This window comes from Microtus ochrogaster, assembly GCF_000317375.1.
Source record: "Microtus ochrogaster isolate Prairie Vole_2 chromosome 14 unlocalized genomic scaffold, MicOch1.0 chr14_random_3, whole genome shotgun sequence".
Taxonomy (NCBI): Eukaryota; Metazoa; Chordata; class Mammalia; order Rodentia; family Cricetidae; genus Microtus; species Microtus ochrogaster.
This window is the reverse complement of record NW_004949098.1, coordinates 978,895-999,249: the sequence shown is the minus strand read 5'-3', so window position 1 is coordinate 999,249 and position 20,355 is coordinate 978,895. Positions and strand designations below refer to the sequence as shown.

Sequence of the window (20,355 nt, the reverse complement as noted above, 5' to 3'; positions counted from 1 at the left end):
AGAGAGAGAGAGAGAGAGAGAGACAGAGAGAGAGAGACAGAGACAGAGACACAGAGAGAGAGGGGGGGGCATGCAATTTGGGGGACAGAGCTCAGATTCTCCTGCTCCTAAGCTAAGTACTTTACCAACTGAACCAGCCCCAGCCCACCTTTGGGGCTTTAATTGCTAATTGTTCTCATTCTTAACTCCAAGAATGAGTTAAAAGGCTGCCCTTTCTTAGAGGCCTCTTACCCTTTGCTCAGGAGATCTTATCACTTTCCAGTAGCAGGCGAAAATGATAATGGCACCGTGGCCACTAGCAGAGGGTAAACATTTCCAGGCTGCCTACTAACCTAAGGCCCCTCCTGACCTGATCACTGTTGTCTTTGAAAGAACTTCTCCAGACCTGTGTTATAGATCCTAGCACCATAGCTTCCTAAATATGCCACGGATGCCCATTCCTCCCTCCGTGGGTGCACTGTCCTGGATGAACGGCAGCCAAGGGCCACCTCCAGAAGTGAAAGCAGTTTCCAGAACCCTTTCGTTTGTCCCCAGGAGGACACAAGCCTGGAGTCAGGGAAGATCTCTTTGGGGGGCGGGACAAGTTTTTACTTTTACACAGCAGAGGGACACTAACCAAAAACACAAGTACTCTTAGAAAAGGGAGCTCTAGGGTAGCTAACATGCAAGTGGAGTGAATGTGTGTGTTTGATCACTGCATTTGCCCAACTTCAGGCTGAACGCTTTCAAACGTGTAGCTACTTCCCCCAGTTCCCCAGAGGTTAGAGCCCCTTCACCCCAGTCTTTAGTCACAGCTAAATGGGTCTCGGATAACGCCTGCAGGGTCTCCAAATGGCCTCTCGGGATAAGGGTTTCCCGTCTGGGCTGCAATCGGGCATCACAGGAGGCGCTTGCAGAGCCTCTTCTGTGTTGAGGGAGTTGTATTTCAGTTGTGTGTTTGTTTATTTTTTCTTATTGATTTTGTGTTTGTTTTGATTTTGATTTTCTGGGGAAGGGTAGAGAGAGAACAAGCTGGGTAGGTAGGGAGTTGGAGAGGATCTGGGAGGATCTGAGGAATGGGAAAAGACATAATCAAAATGAATAAACATCAATGAATAAACATAATACTAAGCCCTAAGTGCAGGTGGTCAGGCCTGTGACCCCTGATCTTGGGAGGTGTAGGGAGGACAAACAAGAGTTCAAGGTCACCCTTGGCTACACTGAACAGTTGAGGATGGCCTAGACTCTAAACATTCGTTCGAGGCTGACCAAATAGGCACCGCTGGGGTTGAGGAGTCTGTGCCTCACCCCTCCCTGGAACAGGGTTCCACGGCGTTAACAATGTGATCAGACATGGCCAGGTTCCTGGAGTCTTGTTGCCTTAAGTCGGTCATTTTCTTCTACTCTGCCAAGTCTTTCAGGCAAGTGAAGCAAGCCCGTGAGCCTAGTACTCAAACAGGAAGATTGCAGCAAACTAGCTAGCCCCAGCTACAGAGTAAATTCTAGGCCAGCCTAGGCTATAGAGTGAGAATTTGCTTTAAAAAAAAAAAAAAAGAGCAGGTAATGGGGCTAGGGAAAACTCAGCTAGCAAGTTGCCTTAAAAACATAAGGACCTGAATTCCACCCCAAGAACTCATATTTTAAAAAGAGGAAGGCCTTCCCTGTAAGTCTCTATCTGAATGAGAAGCGGAAAACAGACTGGGGAGTCATAGGCAGACCTGAGCAAAGAAAGCTGACTGGGGTCAGAGAAGAGAAGGCTGCCAGGCTACCCAAGGCAAGGGCGTTAGAGAGCTCTGCTAGCTGATAGCCCAGAGATGCTGAAGAGATTAGAACTTCCTCATTGGGCAATTGGGGTCAGTTTCATTTCTCCCACAGCACCAGTCTGACGGTGACTCTTCCTCCAGAGTTGGAGGTGGAGAGAGGACAAGCTATAACGAAAAGCAAACACAGCCAGGCGGTGGTAGTCCATGCTTTAATCCCAGCAATGGATTATCAAAGGTAGGCGAGTTTCTAGTTCGAGACCAGCCTGATCTACAGAGCAAGTTCCAGACCAGAGCTGCCTCAAATAAAAGAAAAAGAAAGATAGAAAGAAAAGCAAACCCCATCCAGAAGGGAAGCTGGTATCATCCAGTCCTTCAAAACCTCCTCATCCCTCCAGCCCTGCCCAGTGAGGGAAGAAGCACATAGCAGGCACGGTGGCTCAAATCTATAATCCCAGCACTAAGGAAGCTAAGCCAGGAAAATCACAAATTTGAGGTCAGCCTTGGCTACATAGCAAGACCTTGTCTCGTCAAAACAAAACAGAAATCTCGAGAAGAAACAAAGACCACTTGAGCATTTTAAAGTAGCCACGTTGTTGGCTGGTTCTCCCTTGGCCAGTCAATGCCCTGCAGGATTTTACGGCAGGACATTTGGGTGCCAGAGTCACCATAATTCCTGCTATCGGCCAATGAGATGAAAATCCTGATTCCAGAAGAGCCCTGTCCTTTCGTCTTCACTGTGAGGAAGAACAAAGATCTGCGTTCAGCTCCTGTTAATGCCTTGGTCAAGAAATCCTGTGACCGAAGCTGACCTAAATCACCAAGTTGTTTCAGGAAGCAGATGGAGCATAAATAATAAATGAACGACCAAATGATCAGTTATTTCTGTAAGACACACCCTCCTGGCAGAAACAGGGTAAAAAAAGTGACCGCACCGGCTTCACCACAGCAGAGCAAAGCCGTGAAGGGAGCCGGACACACAGCTGATCCCCTGTCTCCAGTCTTTGGGTATCCTTATTAATAGTCAGAAGGTTTTCTCCAGTGGTCCTGGAGGAACATTAGCCAATCTTACTATTGGGTTCAAGTCCAAGGCCTGCCTGATTGACGAGAAAGTGAGTTCAGGGTCAGTCTGGGCAACCCAGCAAAAGCCTGCTCCAAAACCAACGGCTGAGCTTCGGCTTTCTCAACACTTAGGTTTTTGTCTCAGGCCTCGGCTCAGCCTGGCCTCCTACAGGACAGTTTGGATTGCGGAGCAACTATCACACAGCGTGAGGACATGCCCCTGCCACCGTCTACGAAGACACAAATGTGCCTCTCCAGACGACCAGTGAGAGAAGCAGGCACAGTAGGAACAACCCACCCAGGGAGTCCATTTACACGAATCCAAGTTGTGAGGGTTCCAGGTTCAGGAATGTATGCCTGCAATCCCCGAATTAAGAGGTGAAGGCAGGAGGATCCGGAGAGTTCAAAGCTATCCTTGGCTTAGGCGAGCCTAGGATACAGTGAGAAGCCCTTCGGGGGAAGAGAGGGAGAACTGGCGCCAGAAAGTGGGGGTGACTGGTGATACAGGATGGGTGGCGCTGTTAGCCCACACTTATTTAGTCTCTTATGTGTATCACACTTCCATTCTGAAAGCTAGGAAGCCTGGACCTGATGGCACAGGCCTGTAATCGCAGTAATTCACAAGGTCCTGGATTTGATCCCCAGTAGTACAAAAATAATTTAAAATACACCAGGCTGGTGAGATGGCTTAGTGGGTAAAGGAGCTGCCAAGCCCAATGACCAGGGTATGAGCCCAGGAACCCATCAGGTGCAAGTTGTCCTCTGACTTCTGCAAGTGTGTGTGCAAGCACACACACAAATGCATACACACACACACACAAAAGAGACAAACATAACTAAAATTTAAAATATGTACCTGATATATACACTAGCTGTATACACCACTGATATTTCTTTATATGGCTCACGTCTGTAATCCCAGTACTTGGGGGGCTTAAGACAGGGAGAGTTCACGTATTGGGCCAGCCTGGGCTACATAGAAAGACCCTGTATAAGAAAGTAGGAGCAACAAAAGGCAGATATCAAGAACTTGTCCCTAGCCTACATACTATGTGTGTGCAGTCGAAGCACCCAGATCAGAGAGATCAAGAGGGCAGGTGAGAGAGGACACTCTGCTTTAAACCTGGCCACACGCTGCCTTCCACGGACCGTGTGCTGACACAGGCTTGCAGCACAATTTCAAAAGAATTTCATATATGTATATATATATTTTTTGCATTATTCCTTTGCCAATGTTTTACCACCAGCCTTTGACAAGGAAACCAAGGCTTGGAGAAGCTTTCCCAGACCACAAACCTAATCCCTGGCAAGGGCCCACGACGTCAGGTGGTCGGTTCACTGGGCACCCCTACCTGGGGCACAGGTGTGTCCATCCTGGGAAAGCTAGCAGATGCTCTCCGTGTCCTTGTTAATTATAATGCTCTCGGGCTCCTCCCGGCAAGGCCAAGGCTGAGCGGAGGACAGCAAATTTACGCTCTGAAGTTGTCAAGGGAAGCCCAGGTAACTCCTAAGGGAGGAAGGGGTGACCCAAGGAAGAAGACACAAAGATGAGCTACAACCCGTGCTATCTGACCCCAACTGATGGAAAATAACAGATCCGCTGAATGCTCTCTTCAAATGAGAGGGCGGCCCTGCCATCTTGGGGAGCCTCCAGCTCTGACGCACAGCGTGTTCACGAGCCAGAGGCAGTGTGGTGATGTGGAAGAGGAGGAAGCATGCAGGCCACTCCCCCAAGATCCTCCTGCACCGTGGTGAATCACAGGCCTTCCTGTTCGGCCAGTTCTCACTCTCAGCCACATGGAATGAGACAGACCAGGGGGCAGCACATGCCAGCGGCCAAGAGGTGGGCAGTGGGGATACCCAGCCTGGGCCCTCCAGTTCCCAGTTTAGTTATTGTATCCTAGAGGGAGGCAGTGGTGCAGCAAACAACAGGTCCCAGGTGTGTGGGACCCTGGCTTGATCCATTTACCCATAAACCTATCGAGTGTGCCAGGGCTGGGCACCAAAGACACCAGGGTAAAGGAGACAACAGACTCTGCCAGCAAGAGGCAAAGATGCCAGGAAATACAAAGCAAAGGTGAGGACAGACAACTGTAGGATTGCTATTATAAAACACAGGCTGAGAACCACTTTCTGTTTTCGCTTTGCTTGTGTTTTTGAGAATTTAGCCCAGGCAATCCCAGGTGCTGGAATTCAAGGCGGATGGTGCCACACTTACTTAGTGCTTCTCTTTTTGAAAAAGATTTCTTTCTTTCTTTCTTTCTTTCTTTCTTTCTTTCTTTCTTTCTTTCTTTCTTTTTTTTTTGCTAGGCGGTGGTGGGGTGGTGGCGAACACTTTTAATCCTGGCACTTGGGAGGAGGCAGACTGGTCTACAAAATGAGTTCCAAGATAGTCAGGATTGTTACACAGAGAAACCGTGTCTCAAAAAAAAAAATTTTTTTTAAGATTTATTTATTTATTAAGTATATAGTGGTCTGCCTGTATATGTCTCTACAGGCCAGAAGAGGGCAGCATATTGCATTACAGATGGTTGTGAGCCACCATGTGGTTGCTGGGAATTGAACTCAGGACCTTTGGAAGTGAAGCCAGTTCTCTTAACCTCTGAGCCATCTCTCCAGCCCCCCCCCCAAAATTTTTTTAATCAGTCTATATTCAAACATTTTTTAAAATGATGGGTTAGGGAGAAATCTCAAGATGCCTCAACCCTAGAAGAACTACAGAAATTAAGGAATGCTTCAAGTGGGAGAAACCATGTTCCCTGGAGGAGAGCACACTGAATGGTTATCCAGTACCAAGAGGTCAGCCTCGAAAACATACACATGTGTACATGCTTATATACACATCCACATTCATACATGCTACATATACACATGTGTACATGTTTATATATACACATTCATACACACTACATATACACATGTGTACATGTTTATATATACACATTCATACACACTATACATACACATGCGTACATGTTTATATACACACATACACATTCATACACACCATATAAACACATGTGTACATGTTTATATACACATCCACATTCATACACACTATACATACACATGCGTACATGTTTATATATACACATCCACATTCATGCACGCTATAAACACATGTGTACATGTTTATATACACACATCCACATTCATACACACTATATATAAACACATGCGTACACGTTTATATACACACACATTCATACACACTATATATTCACATGCATATATACAAGTATATACAACAAGGAAAAAGTCATGAATTTGAAAAAAAAACTAGGGGAAGCCAGGCGGTGGTGGTGCACGCCTTTAATCCCAGCACTCGGGAGACAGAGGCAGGCGGATCTCTGTGAGTTTGAGGCCAGCCTGGTCTACAAGAGCTAGTTCCTTGGACTTCCCACAGGGCAGGGAACCCTGATTGCTCTTTGGGCTGACGAGGGAGGGGGACTTGATCAGGGGAGGGGGAGGGAAATGGGAGGCGGTGGCGGGGAAGGGACAGAAATCTTTAATAAATAAATAAATAGAAAAAAAAGAGCTAGTTCCAGGACAGGAACCAAAAAAAGCTACGGAGAAACCCTGTCTCGAAAATAAAAAAAAAAAAAAACAAGAGCTAGGGGAGATACGAAAGGGGTCGGAGGGAGAAAAAGCGAAGGAGGAAATGACGTATGATTATAATCTCCATACAGAAACACCATGTTCTTCGTTCATATTTAACCCCCATCCCATCTCCTGCCCACCCCACTTCTGGTCCCCTTTGTGTTTCTAAATAGTTCCCCTCATACTTTCTTATACTTTGTTTTATTTTGGTTTTGTTTTTCAAGATAGGGTTTCTCTGTGTAGCCCTGGCTGTCCTGTAACTCTCTGTAGACCAGGCTGGCCTTGAACTCAGAGATCCAACGGCTTCTACCTCCCGAGTACTGAGATTAAAGGTGTGCACCACGGCAGTCCAGTCTCATTTTTCTTTTAATAGAGAGAATATGCATATGAGAGAATATGAAATTTATCTTCCTGAGTCTGGTATATTCCAATCAAATGATCTCCAGCTCCATCCATTTCCCTGCATGAACATAATTTCACTATTCTTCATTGCAGAATAAGATTTCATGTGTATACACCACATTTTCTTTAGCCAATCCATCTATTGATGGACATCTATTGATAGTCAATAAGTTGACTATCATGAGTGGCTACTGCAATGACCATGGATGTGCAGACAGACATCTTGGTTCCAGGCTGACTAGACATGTCCCTCCCATTCTCACTGCTCCCAGAACACTACAAGCATATTTGTGATGCCAGCAATTCTCAGTATTCAAGTTGAGTTAGTACTGGGTTATGGTTACCAACATGGGGCTATGACAACAACAGAAATACGAAGAGCTAGTTACTCCAGACTGACAGGTACTCATGCCTGACCCTACTCTTCAGGCCACTACTCTCACTGTGGGATGCTGACACCATTTCCTCCATGGTCATCTGCCTGTCCTGCCTGCTATGCTTGGCTCCCTAGGGCCCTTCGCCTTCTCTAGACAGCCCCAGGCCAGGGACCACACAACCTGCCTTGCAGCTTCCTGACCCACAGAGGCATCTTCTCTCATTCTTTCTATAGCCACTGTCTCCTGCTGAGTCAGATCTCTCAGGGTCTGTCTCTCTGCTCCGTACAGCCCAGAACTCCTCCCCCAACCCAAGACCACACCTATATGCTCACAGGCCAGGGCCACCTTGGCTGCCACCTGTGGAAAGGGCAAGGCTATCCACGGTAAGGTGGCCCAGTTGGGCAGTGCGTTATACAGTCCCACAGTGACAGACAGCCCACAAAGTCAATCAGACTTTGCTCTAGAGGAACCCACGCCCAAAGATGACACTGAAGGAAACAGGACCAGGACAGTGAGCCGGAAACTTAGTTCCAGATTTGGGACTTGTGGGAGATATTGGACCAGTCCCCTTGTACACCGCAGCTGGTTTCTTTACCGTAAAAGGGCTTGGATGACATCATCCCTAAGGTCCCTTTCCAACTGACACCTGACTCATAACCCAATAAAACAGCCAACCTTCTCCAGTTGTCCCAGGCTGCTTTGTGTTGGGGGTGGTGAAGTGCATGGGCTCCAGAGTGAGGCGGCCTGCCCACGTTTGAATTCTGTCTCGCCCTTGGGCAAAAGGCTGACCTGGTGTCCTTATCTGAAAGGCATAACAGAGCCTTCTCTGCAATACAGCAGAGGGTGGTCTGAGATACCAGCTCCTAAGCACAAGGAATGTTTATCTTTAAGATCTTTATAGGAGGTCCAGCACAGGTAGCTGACACAAACAATAGCCCAGGTATGCGGAGGGAAGCTGGGGCAGGAGGATGTTGCAAGTTTAATGGAGCCTGATAACACACTGAGTTCCGGGCCAGCCGGACTATGGTGTGAGACCCTGTCTCAACCCTCTCTCCAATAAAGACCTTTACAGCTCAGAGGAACAGATGAGTCTAGAAGTCTTCAGGAAAAGCACTAACAGGAAAAACATAGTAAGTAGGAACAAAGAGCCCCTCAACTGGGAAAGGAAATTAGGGGCAAATGCCCTCGCTGAACCCCAGATGTTGGATCTGTCCTCATCCCTTCCTTTATCAGGCATTAGAGAGGTCAAAGGGAAAGTCGGGTGCAAGGGCTTTTCACAATGTGGAATGCGCCCACACCTCAGGGACAGGGACACTAGCACCTAGGCAGGGACGATGAGAGAAGGTTGCTGGATGGAATGGTCCCCTTACTTCAAGGACTTCTGGGACAGGCTCTAACTGAGATAAGGCTTCACGAAGCCGCCCTAGAGAAGGAATCTCAACATCTAGAGACAGAAGCACTAAGCACTCATGACCACCATGAAATGAGTCTCTACTCCCCCAACCAAGACTCCCAGGTCCTAACTAAAGAATACAAAACCTATTCAAGATATACAAGGGGCAGAGTGGGGTGGGTCACACCCATCACTCCAAGGTCTGAAAACTCCTCATGAGTTTGGGACTAACCTGGACTACATAGTGAGTTTCAGTCCAGCCTGGACTACAATATGAGATCCTGATGTTCTCCCCTGCCACACACACAAAGAAGGCAGAGGACAGGATATAGTTCAGGGACAGAGAACCTGTCTAGGCCCTGAGTTTAACCCTTGGCACCTCAGAAAGTAATAAAGGAATGTCAGGGTGAAGACAGTGGGTTCCCGACAGAGACTATTACAGTGTGGCTCAAGAAGGCCCCATCTAATGTACCAAAAGAATGAGGGTATAACTGTCACCTTCAGGCCCTAGGGGAAGAAGCTCCACGAACCCAAGGCAGCCACACCTCCTCTGGTCGGGTGCTATGACTTCAGCACAGGTCAGCTCCAGGACTTTCCCCAGGGGAGCCAGCGTCTGGAGCAGATGACAGGAAGTCTGTGCCAGTCCCCAGAGGTGCAGGCTTACTAATCGCCCTGGGCACCCTCTGCCCTTTCGCTCCTGAAAAAGAGTTACTGGAAGGTGGGTGGGTGCAGGGTTCCCCAAAGAGCACATGCTTCAACGTGGGGTGCACCAACAGACACCTAAAGTCTGAGTAGAGGTGCCACTTCCCCCAGGGAACCAGAAAGAATGCAACTTAGAAAGTTTCCTAATTGGCCCACAAACTACCGATGCTTGTTGGGTGGATAACCGGGACTCAATCCCACAAGCCGACTCCATCCTGTAACCAAGAACCTGCTGCTTTCAGGAGTCACCAGCCTTTTGCCCCAGCTCAGACGTGTGGAAAGCTAACAAGAAACTCCCACAGGGCCAGAAGGAGATTCTCCCGGAGGAGGAGACCGTGATTCTTCCCCAGGGGCTTCCTGGAACCAGGGCACAGCCCACAGCTTTCTGGTTGGCCCAGCCCTGTGCGCCTGCCCTTCAGTGATGGGTGGGGCTTGTTTAAGGCCGTGGTCCCACAACTTCCTCAGATTCCCACGTGACACACTATTGAAGGTGGGGGCTAGCAGGGCACGAAGGCTCAATACCAGCAATCCCAGCATTTGAGAAGTCAAGATAGGAACATCACTAAGATCTAGATCAGCTCAGGTTGCAGCTGTCAAGGAAGGAAGGAAGCTGGGTCTGGGGGTGTACACCTTTAACCCTAGCACCCAGGAGGCAGAGAGAATTGGATCTTCTTGTGAGTTCCTGACCAGCCTGGCCTACATAGCAGTTTTAGGCAAGCCAGGAATACATACAGTGAGACCCTGTCAGAGAGAGAAGAGAGAGAGAGGAATTGAGCATGTAATTCAGTCTGTAGAGTGCTTTCTTATTCTGCATGAAGCCCTGAGGTTGATTCTAACACACTAAAACAAAGATAGTGGCAGGAGCGTAGCAGCAGAATCAAATTTCAAGGTCATCCTCTACGGCCTAGAGAGTTGGAAGTCAGCCTGAGCGATTTGTCTCAAAAAGCAAAAAGGAAATAAAATTCAATGATAGAAGGGGATAGCCCCTCATACAGAAAATTTTCTACCTCCAAATGTCTGAGGACCCCAGCTGGAAAGCCGCTAAGACAATACCACCACCAACCCAAGCAAGCCCTGCTGGGACCAGCACAGCCAATAAAATATGGGGTGACTTGCCATGCCCCATTCCCAATGCTTTGAAATGGCAGTGGCTGACTACCCAGTGTCCAAAACCAAACCAAACTGGCTGACTTTAGAACTCCAGGATAAAGGGATGGACCCTCTTATCAAGAGCAGGTCTTCAGAAGCCCTGGGGTGGGGGTAGGGTCTTGGCTTTGGTGTCTTGTTTTGGGTAGCAGAGCTTACTCTAGCTATGACTTTTTAAAACTCTGGTCTGTGTTGTTCTGTTTTTCCCCAGAAAACAGCTGAATGAGTTGTCGACTCCTCAAAAAGAAAAGTTCAGTTCTAAAAATCATGTTATCTGTTCATTCCTGCCCTTGGGAGGTAGGAAGGAGGTAGGAACAGGAAGCTGAGGAGTCTGAGGCAATCCTCCCTTACAGGGCTAGCCTGGGCTACATAAGACCCTTGCTTCCGTGGGGGATGGAGGTAATCTTCCTACGGTCTCCTGTCTAGAGCTGAGGTCCACCCTTCCTCAGACAAGGAGGATGTATGAGCCTATTTATTATAGGAGTGGAGTTAAATGTCACCTTTCTGGGTAGTGAGACAGTTTGACCATGGCTAAATTAACTCTGCTTCTCACCCCCTAAGAAACTAACCTTCTGTTTCTCCATAGACAGGACACAAGGCCTTGACACAGGAAACACAATCACTCCCTGTCTCCGCTCCCACCCAGCAGCCTCAGGTGAAGGAATAGCCAAGAGCCGCCCTTCCTCAAAGGTTCACACACCCCGGTGCCCCTCACAGACTCCTCCACCAGTGCCCTTCCCCCATTCCCACACTAACTCTAAGCACTCCATCCATGATCAGAAACCATGATGATCAACTGGAGCAGCCCAGATTCTCCCTGCCTGAGGAAGGATTCCAACTGAAACCCATCAGCCTTACTGGAGGGTGTAGTTAAACCAACACCACCAGGTGCGGTGATGTAGGCACGGAGCGTGTGGAAGACAGAGACAGCAGGAGAGAGGAGGCATGCATGCAGACAGGAGAGGTACAGAGAGAAAAGCCGGACTTCATTCGTGATCAGGGCCCCGAGAGCGCAAGGGCAGAAAGACCTAGTAGTGAGAGCGGGTGGCTTACAACTTTGGGAAGTGAAATTGGGATGAGGGGTGGCCGGTAGGGCTGGAGAAGGCTCCTCCTGAAATACGCCAGTCTAGCTCCAAGACTAGAATCTGGAAGAAACCCGCAGACCAACTGACAGGGTTGTAGCTGTCAGAAGGTAAAAAGGAATCCAGAGCCTAGGAAGACCCAGTAGGCACCAATGTCGTTGCTTAAACTAACCCAGGAGTTGGCTATACCAGTGCCCCAACCCCACCCCGCTGGTTCAAAGTGTTCTCAGCACCACAAGTGAACGCTCCAGTCTACTGTTCCCATAGCAGGCAAGTGTGTGGTCAAGAACAAGATGTTCCTACGAAAAAGAGCAGAAACCACCCTGGTGTTCTAAAGTGATCTTGAACAACTTTATCTTGACCTCAGCTCCTCGCCAATAAAATAAGAAACACTCAAACTAACCATGCTTATCTCCAAAAGTTATTTGACTCTCCGTGAGCTAACAGCCGGTGTCAGAGGCCTAGAACAGCTCTGTTCACGGCAGATGTTCCGTGTGGAATTCCACTTTCAGTTAGCAACGGTGAGCAGAGACTCTGCACTCGTTCACTAGGACATTTGAGGGGCTGTAGCCAGTGAGCCACCTCTCTCAGACCCTGAGACTAGAATGAGATCTCTGAGGGGGTCCCAGAGAAGTGCAAATCAAAAGCCAGGCATGGTGGCCAAGGCCCTTAATCCAGAGGCAGAGGTAGGCAATCTCTGTAAGATGCTAGCCTGGTCTACAGGTAAGTGCCAGGCCTCCAGGGATGGTAAAAACCTGTCTCAAAAACATAAAAATAAAAGGAAGGAAGGTCAAGGTGTGGAGTGGCGGTGCACGCCTTTAATCGCAGCTTTTGGAAGGCAGAGGCAGGCAGATCTCTGTAAGTTCAAAGCCAGTCTGGTCTACACAGGACAGCCAGGACTCTGTAGAGAGATCCTGTGCCACCCTCCTCCCCCCCCCCAAAAAAAACCTAAAAATCTAAATCAAGCACTTCTCAAAGACTCCAAAATTAAACCGGAGTTTCATCTTTCCTAATTCCTCCTCAGCGCAGAGACACTCAAGATACTCAGCGCCTTTTCTCAAACTGTAGGGGATTGAACAGCTTTGCACACCTAAGCCAGATCAGAGTCTAAACTGGGAGGCTAAATCCCATGGCACACCTGGTTTAAGTTACAGGCCTGTTTTGATTCTGCCCCTATTGGTAACTTAGAGGAAATACATCCAAGTGTCCTGGGGTTAGGAACATAAAAAGCCAGGGCCCAGACAAGTCATCATAAAGCCAGCCGGGCAGAGTCACCTGCAACTGGTAGGAAGCAATAAGCCTCCCAAGGGGCTCAGGGTCCTGTTGTGAATAAACCACACTTCCAGACACCCTAGTCAATCCTCTTTCCACTCCTGGGAACAGATTACTCCGTGGCACGCCTCTTAGGGTGTCTGTTATACGTTCACAGTCCCACAACCGAGAGAAAGTTCAAAGAATTCAGGTGTCCAGGAGGGAAATTCACTCTCCCTACGATTAAGGGGCCTCCCTCCACTTTATGTTTTAGGAACTGCCAAGAGATTGTCGTATCTTGAACAAAAAAGACCAGAGGAATCAGCAGAATCAAAGACCCCACTCATCCCAAGGGATTAGAGAGAACGAACCAACAGAGAAAAATCTCAACTAAATCAGGTGTGAGGTTCATCTGACAGGGCCCTGGACACATCAAGAGCAATCTACCATCCCGTCCAACGCACTCAGGACCACTGGCGGGGGGAGGGGGTGAGTCCTAGGACGTGGGGAAGGCACTTCCCTAAAATCTGTTCCCAAGAGACACTGAAATTTCAAGTGTGTAACTGAGCAACGGCTCATAGCTTTAACACAACCCACTGGACAGCACCCCCCCTCCGCCCCAATACTAGACCATTCCCTGCCTCAAATCTTGGACTAGGGCCCAGGACAGGAACCAATCCCCGTAATCCTGGGCATTTCAGAAACTCAATTCTCCCGGTAGTTAGAGCTCTCCGAGCTTGGCTCTCGTCCACCCCCACCTCCCTACCCCGAGGCAGAGAGTGAGGCTCCAGGCAGGGCCCGAGGCTCTTTCTTATGTAAATGACCCGCCGCACAACAGAGAGGTCGGATTCGCCTGGGCTGCGGAGAGTGAGGTGGGCACAGGAGGGTCTGAGCGCTAAAAGGTTCGCTTTCAGAGGCCAAAAAATACAAAAGAACTCAGGAAATCCTGGAGTGGGAAGGTGAGTCCACTTCGTGTAACTTTTAGTAACAAACCAGAAAGTACTATCCAAAATCCGCCAACTCAGAGGCCGGACGCGGGGACTAAAGGCGGGGCGGTCCCCAGGAAGATCTGCTGTGAGGGGGCGCCCCTTTCGAGCCTCAGTTCCGGGCAGTTCAGTTCCGGGGAGGGGGCGCGGCGGGCCACTCTTTCTGCGCCCTTTCCCGCTCCTTCCTGGGTGGCTTCTTTTATTTTTTTTTTCCAATCCACCTCCAAGGGGCGCCACGAGGAACCGATAGCCTCTCCAACGCGTCCTTAAGAGCCAGAGGGCCGGGCCCCGGCTGCTACACACTGCCACCGCGCCTCCTCCCCTACATTGGATTCTTCCCCACGTGCTCTTGCCGGAACTCGGGCTGCAGAAGGGGGGCTCCTCCCACGTGGGCGCAGCAGACTCTGACTACGTGCAGGGCGACCCGCCCCTCAAGAAACCAGGGATCTAAGTGTGGGGAGAGCGCGCGCGTTTCGCGGGGAGGTGGGCATCTCGGTGGTGCGCGCCCTGGCCCAGATGGTGCCTAGCAGACGTGGTTTCTCGTGCCTAGGACTTTCCCAGCTACCCAGACTGGTTCCACGTCCCCAGCCCCGAAGGAGGAGGAAGCAGATCCCTACGCACTCCAGATTCCCGGAGAGCACGCAACTTGGTCCAAAGCGAGCCAGCCTCCCCCGCTCGTGGTGACTTACCTTCTGCACTTGGTTTTGATTGAGCTCGGTGAATAAGCAGGCTATCATATGCGAGGCGATCATCTTGCTGAGACCAGACGGGGCCCGAGTAGAGAAACCGAGACTCGAGCGCTAGCGGGGAAGCGCAATGCTTTGTACGCAGGCACGGGTGTTCGGTTGGGATCGAGGACTCCAGGAGTCACACAAAGAAGGTTCACCACGGTGGCTCACCAGCTGGGAGCCTCGAGTCTCGAGAAACAAGTTTCTTTTTTTCGTTTAGTCACAACTATGGAAAGTGCCTAAATTCTCGCTCTTGGAGAAGGAATTGCTGCCCAGAGTCCAGTCACTAACTTCAGTCACAGGGTCACTAAGGCTTAACTTGGGAGGAATGACAGTGCTGCTCCACTCCGACGATCGAGCTTCTCAGGGTTACTGGCGTGATGCTCCCGCCCTTGGATCCCTTCAGCTGAGTAACGCGGAGTAGCCTGTGGTGTCCTGGGACTCCAGCACTGGAGTTTGCTGCAACAATGTGGCTTATTGAGGGGCTGCCGGCTCTTTAGGCCGCTCCGGACAGGGACGTGCACGCGTTCATTGGCTGTGAGAAGAGGGTGTGTGCGCTCTTCTGCTGCTGCCCGCGATTCATAGCCAATCAGTGCCCAGAGCCCGCGGGTGCGGCCGCTCAGACACCCGAGCAGGCGTCCAGAGAGGCGCGCCGGAGGCTAGGGGCGGAGCCCTGCGCCGGGGTTGGGACGTGTGTTCCGTGGCAAGGGCCGGGGACTCCAGGGCGCATGAGCCACCGCCGCGTCAGGCATGGCTTCGGGTGGGGGGCGCGTGATCGCGGACCCAAGAGATGTTGAGCGACTGGAAAGACAAGTGATTAACACCAACACACGCCCTGGGCGGACAGGGACACAGTCTGGTATCTGCGGATCATGTGAGGGGCTGCCACTGCTCTGTCACAAGTATGAAGCATCTTAATTTTCATCTTGATTTTGGCTCACTCAGCGGATCCCTGCATGCCTGAAGCGAAGTAAGCCAGTCCTCACAAAAGTCAGCCCCTCTTAACCGTCATACCAATAGCGTAAGGGTTTTACTAACTCCGTTTTACAGATTAGGGAACCGGGCGCTGTGCTGTTAATGAGATTTGCCCAAGGTCACATCGCTAACAAGTGGTAGATGAAGACAGGAACCCGTACCACTCTGAAACGGAATTCTCTTCCCCATTGTATTGTCCAGCCTTTCTGGAAACCAGGAAAGCAAACGGCGGGGGAGAAACCTTGTCAGTAGCTGGGACAGAAAAGTGGGAGGGGAAAGTGAGTAGATGGTGAGTTTGTAGCTGCTTGATCCTAGACTCCGGTAGTGTGGAATGTTTTATAAACGCCAAGAAGAACCCAAGCCTCCGCCTCATGCCTAAACCCAGACTCCAAGTTTGCATATGAGTAGAAGCCAGCAATATTGAAATAGCACCTCAGGTGACCTGAGGCTGGTGCTGGTGGAGAATGGCAAGTCTGGGATGGGAAACTCGAGTTCCAGCTAGCCTCACTTCCCAAGCTCTCTCTCCACCTCCAGTGGCTTGTGCTAAACCTAAGACTTTGTGCATGCTAGAAGAGCGCTCTGCCGACTGAGGCACACCCCAGCCCGTTTTTCTCTGCTGAGCTGCCTTCCTCCACAACCTCTGATGTGGTTCATTTATTTCCTCTATGAATGTTTGGTCCCAGCACTGCCAGTAGCAGTCACACCATCTACACACAGGTAATTCACAAACCTAAATCTACAAGCAAGGACTTTCCCCAGGGCTTCTGGCTCTCTTAGCCGACTGTCATTTGTCCCCCCTGCCCTGGTGACTAGCATCTCACATTTAACATGTACAAGGCTGCACTTAACTCTTCTTCCCATTTTTTCCCCTTTGTCTCCAAAAATGGCATCCATCCATGATTCTTTCCTGCTGTTCTCTCTCACATATCCACACCATCAGTGAGCGAATGGTCTAACGTAGCAAAGAGGCCAGACCCTCGTGGACAAGCTACCAAGCTCCACCAGGGCCTGTTTTATAGTGCTTAACTTCCATGTTTGACTGCCTCTAGCTTGACCACTGTGATCGCTCCTTCACTCCAGAGCTAAAGAGGCTTGTTTCAAATACAAACCATTGCTGGGTTTGGTGGCATACACCTGGAGTCCCAGCCCCAGGGAGGAGGGAGGGGGAGGCAGAAGAGTCAGGAATTTAAGACCAACTTGGAGTACTTGAGACCCTGGGCAGACAGACGGGCGGACAGATGGACAGATAGATAGATGATAGAATATATATATATATATACATATATGTATGTGTATATATATATATCAGTTAATCTTTTTTTTCTGTCTTAAAACCATTGGTTTCCAGTCTTCAAATAAAATTCAAAATCCTAATGACTACTAGAAGAGAGCCGAATTCCAGGACAGTCAAGGATACACAGAAAAATCCTGTCTGAAAACAAACAAAATGCAATTTTTCCTATCTCAGCTCTCACACCCAAGTAGTGAGCTATCAGATATGTGCAACCACACCCAGCGTATTCTCTAGGTGTATATCCATCCTGTCTTCCCTAGTCTAAACATCAAGAGTCCAGGTCTATATTGTTCCCTTATATTTTCAGGGCCTAGAATAGAGGCGCTCTAACACAAGGTAAGTATGCCATGGGTATTTGTTGTGTAAATTAGCAGATGGTTTAGTGATGGCTATTATGTCATATATGACTATAAGACACAAAAGAGGGACTTAGTTCTCCAATCCTTCCCACCGACCTACCCATCACAATTCATCAGTATCTTTCACCCAACTGCAATGACCTCATAACCCAGCTTCCCTCTTCAGACACAGATAAACTGGAGGTGTCTGACACGGACTTGGATTCCCAAGAGAGAGAAACTAAAAGCAGAAGCAGTGGTCCATCAGATTTGTCTTTGTAGGACAATAGCTGCCTTCCGTGTGAATGGGAGGAAGGAATCAGAGAGAGGCTGAAGCAAGAAGAGACAGGAACTCTCAGATAAGATAAAAGTCGGGCACAGACACGGGCGAGGCAGGGAGTCTGATTACGGCTAGCTTTAGGTGTTCAGAAGTCTGAAGCAGAATTAATGGCATAGGTTAAAGATAGACAGCAAAGAGAAAGAAAAAAAACCTGCTTCCTAGAAACACTCAGAGGCTGGTAAGATGGCTCTGTGGATAAATGTGCTTGTTGTCAAACCTTGACAACCTGAGTTTAATCCCTAGGACCCATGTAATAAAAGGAGAGAATGAACTCCGGAAAATTGCCCTCTGACCTTCACACACATGCTATGGCATATATGCACCAACACACATAAACACACAAAATCAATAAATGTAATAAAAATTCTAGAGACACTTAAAAAACCAATAGTTAGCTCTGTATGTAAAATCCATTTTCCTCCAAAAACCAAGATCAAAGTTAGTAGGGTCAGGTCAGCTATGATCCCCTCTTTATGGACTAATTCTATTTATTTATTTTAGAGACAGAGATTCATATAGCCCAAAATCTGCAGCCAGGGAGAATCTTGAACTTTCCATATTCCTGCTTTCACTCCCCCACCACCACCACCCAGTGCTGAGGTTACAGGCATTGACCACTACACCTAGCTTATTCAGCTCTGGAGATCAGAGTCACACCCAAGGATTCACGTGTGCTAGGCAAGGATTGCATCAACTGACTTGTACATCACACCCATGCTCACACAGACACATGCTTCAGTGCTCTCTCCATCCTCTCTTCTGTGAGGACGAAGTCATGGTCACAGGGTGCTTATGTGCTCTCTGGCAGAGTTCCCAGTAACTTGGAGGTTGGCTGGAATAAGTGCTGTGGTAGTCCCTAACGCACATGGATGTGATACATCAGAGGACAGACACCCACACGAGATCAGGGGCTGCAGCTGTGTTCCGACCTCAGCGTTCTCCCTCTCCCTATGCACACACGGGCACAGATGCTGAAGACTGGTAGAACAGCCATACAGTTTACACTCCACACTCCAAGAGAGAAATCAGGCACACATGTTGACTAAGCCCTTCCAGCCTGCAGGAGCCTCGCAGAGAAACACTGAAGCAAACAGGTGGTTCTTGCTCCTAAAGCATTACTGTCTCATTAAAGACATAAAATGAGCCCATGGAACAAATATTATAGATTAGGGAAATGGATCCTAGAAGCCAAATGTGTCTGTGTCTTTAGATGTGGTAGAGCCTGCGAGTCCAGTGAGTGTGAATCCCAGTTTTCTGATTTTGCACCTGGTTGGTTCAGGTCTGGGATCTGGCCTTGTCTCTGCATGGGATTGACCTGAGTCTACATAGGCTTCAGAAAACTCTCTGGGAACAATTCTATTTTGCTAAAAGACCTCAATCTGCAAAATGTCCCTATGTAAAAATTAAGATTTAAACCGGGCCGTGGTGGCGCACACCTTTAATCCCAGCACTCGGAAGGTAGAAGCAGGTGGATCTCTGAGTTCGAGGCCAATCTGGTCTACAAGAGCTAGTTCCAGGACAGGCTCCAAAAGCTACAGAGAAACCCTGTCTCAACAAAACAAAACAAAACAAAAACAAAAAGATTTAGGGTGGTAGTAGCACAGGCCTTCAATCCCAGTTCTTGGAAGTGGATCTCTGTTTGAGGCCAGCCTGGTCTACAGAGAGAGTGTCAGGACAGCCAGGGCTACACAGAGAAACTCTGTCCCAAATAAATAAATAAATAAACAAACAAATAAATAAAATCAACACCCCGAGAAAGAGAGAGAACCATTTTTTTTTAAAGGCCAGGTATGGTAGGTAACACATGCCATTAATCTCCACACTCAGGATGCAGGAGGATTGCTGTGAGATCTAGGCCAGTTTTGGTCTCCACGGCAAGTTCTAGGTTAGCCAGAGCTATATAGTAAGACCCTGTGTGCTGGTTAGCTTTATGTTAACTTGAAACAAGCTAGAGTCATCTGAGAGGAGGGAACCTTGATTGGAAAATACCTCTATAATATCATATCAGACTGTAGGTGGTATGTGGGGTATTTTCTTAATTAGTGATTGATGGGGAGGGGGAGCCCCATTGTGAGTGGTATCACCTTGGACTAGGTCCTATTTTTTTTTATTTTATTTTTTTGGTCTTTTGAGATAGGGTTTCTCTGGGTAGCCCTGGTTGTCCTGGTTGCTCTGTAGACCAAACTGGCCTTGAGCTTAGAGACCCACCTGCCTCTGCCTCCCAAGTGCTGGTATTAAAGGTGTTGCACCATCACTGCCTACCTGACCCTGGGTTCTGTAGAAAAACAGGTTGAGCAAGCCTTAAGAAGCAGCATCTTCCACGGCCTCTGCATCAGCTCCTGGCTCCAGATTCTTGCCCAGTCTGAGTTACCTTAGCTTCACTAATGGACTGTGATTCAGGATATACAAGTCAAATAAACCCTTTCCTCCCCAAGTTACTTTTGATCGTGGTGTTTCATCACAGCAATAATAATAACTAACTAAGACAATGTGTCTCAAAAGAAACAAAAAAGAAAATTTTAAAAAAGGAGAGAAAAGAAGAGTAAAAAAACAGATTTTTTTCTCTTAAATTTTATATTTTATGGGGGGGGAGATGGAATTGGAAAGAATGATGTGAAAGTCACAAAGAGTAAAATAAAAATAAAGTTTAAAATAAAAGAAAAAAAGAATTCAGGTCATGACACACATTTTTTTAATTCCAGCACTCAGGAGGCAGAGGCTGGTAGATCTCTGAGTTTGAGGCCAGCATGACCTACAGAGTGAGTTCCGGGATAGACAGGGCTATACAGAGAACCCCTGTCTCTAAACAACCCCCACACACACACAAAGAAAGAAAAAAAGAAAGGAACAAACCTGGCATAGGGATGTGGACCTTTAATCCTAGCACTTGGGAAGCAGAGGCAAGAAGATCTCTGTGAGTTTGAGGTCAGCCTGGCATAC

At 48.6% G+C, this 20,355-nt stretch overlaps 1 protein-coding gene across 1 annotated transcript in view; it reads right to left on the bottom strand.

The window, feature by feature from the left end:
- The window catches only part of Hk2 (hexokinase 2), a 52,856-nt gene extending 37,934 nt beyond the window's left edge, over positions 1 to 14,922 (bottom strand). The window contains exon 1 of the mRNA XM_005364697.3: positions 14,430 to 14,922. Within this exon, the coding sequence (XP_005364754.1) occupies positions 14,430 to 14,492 (63 nt within the window). The 5' untranslated portion in view covers positions 14,493 to 14,922. The remainder of the gene's footprint in view (positions 1 to 14,429) is intronic.
- Between the last annotated feature and the right edge of the window lie 5,433 nt (positions 14,923 to 20,355).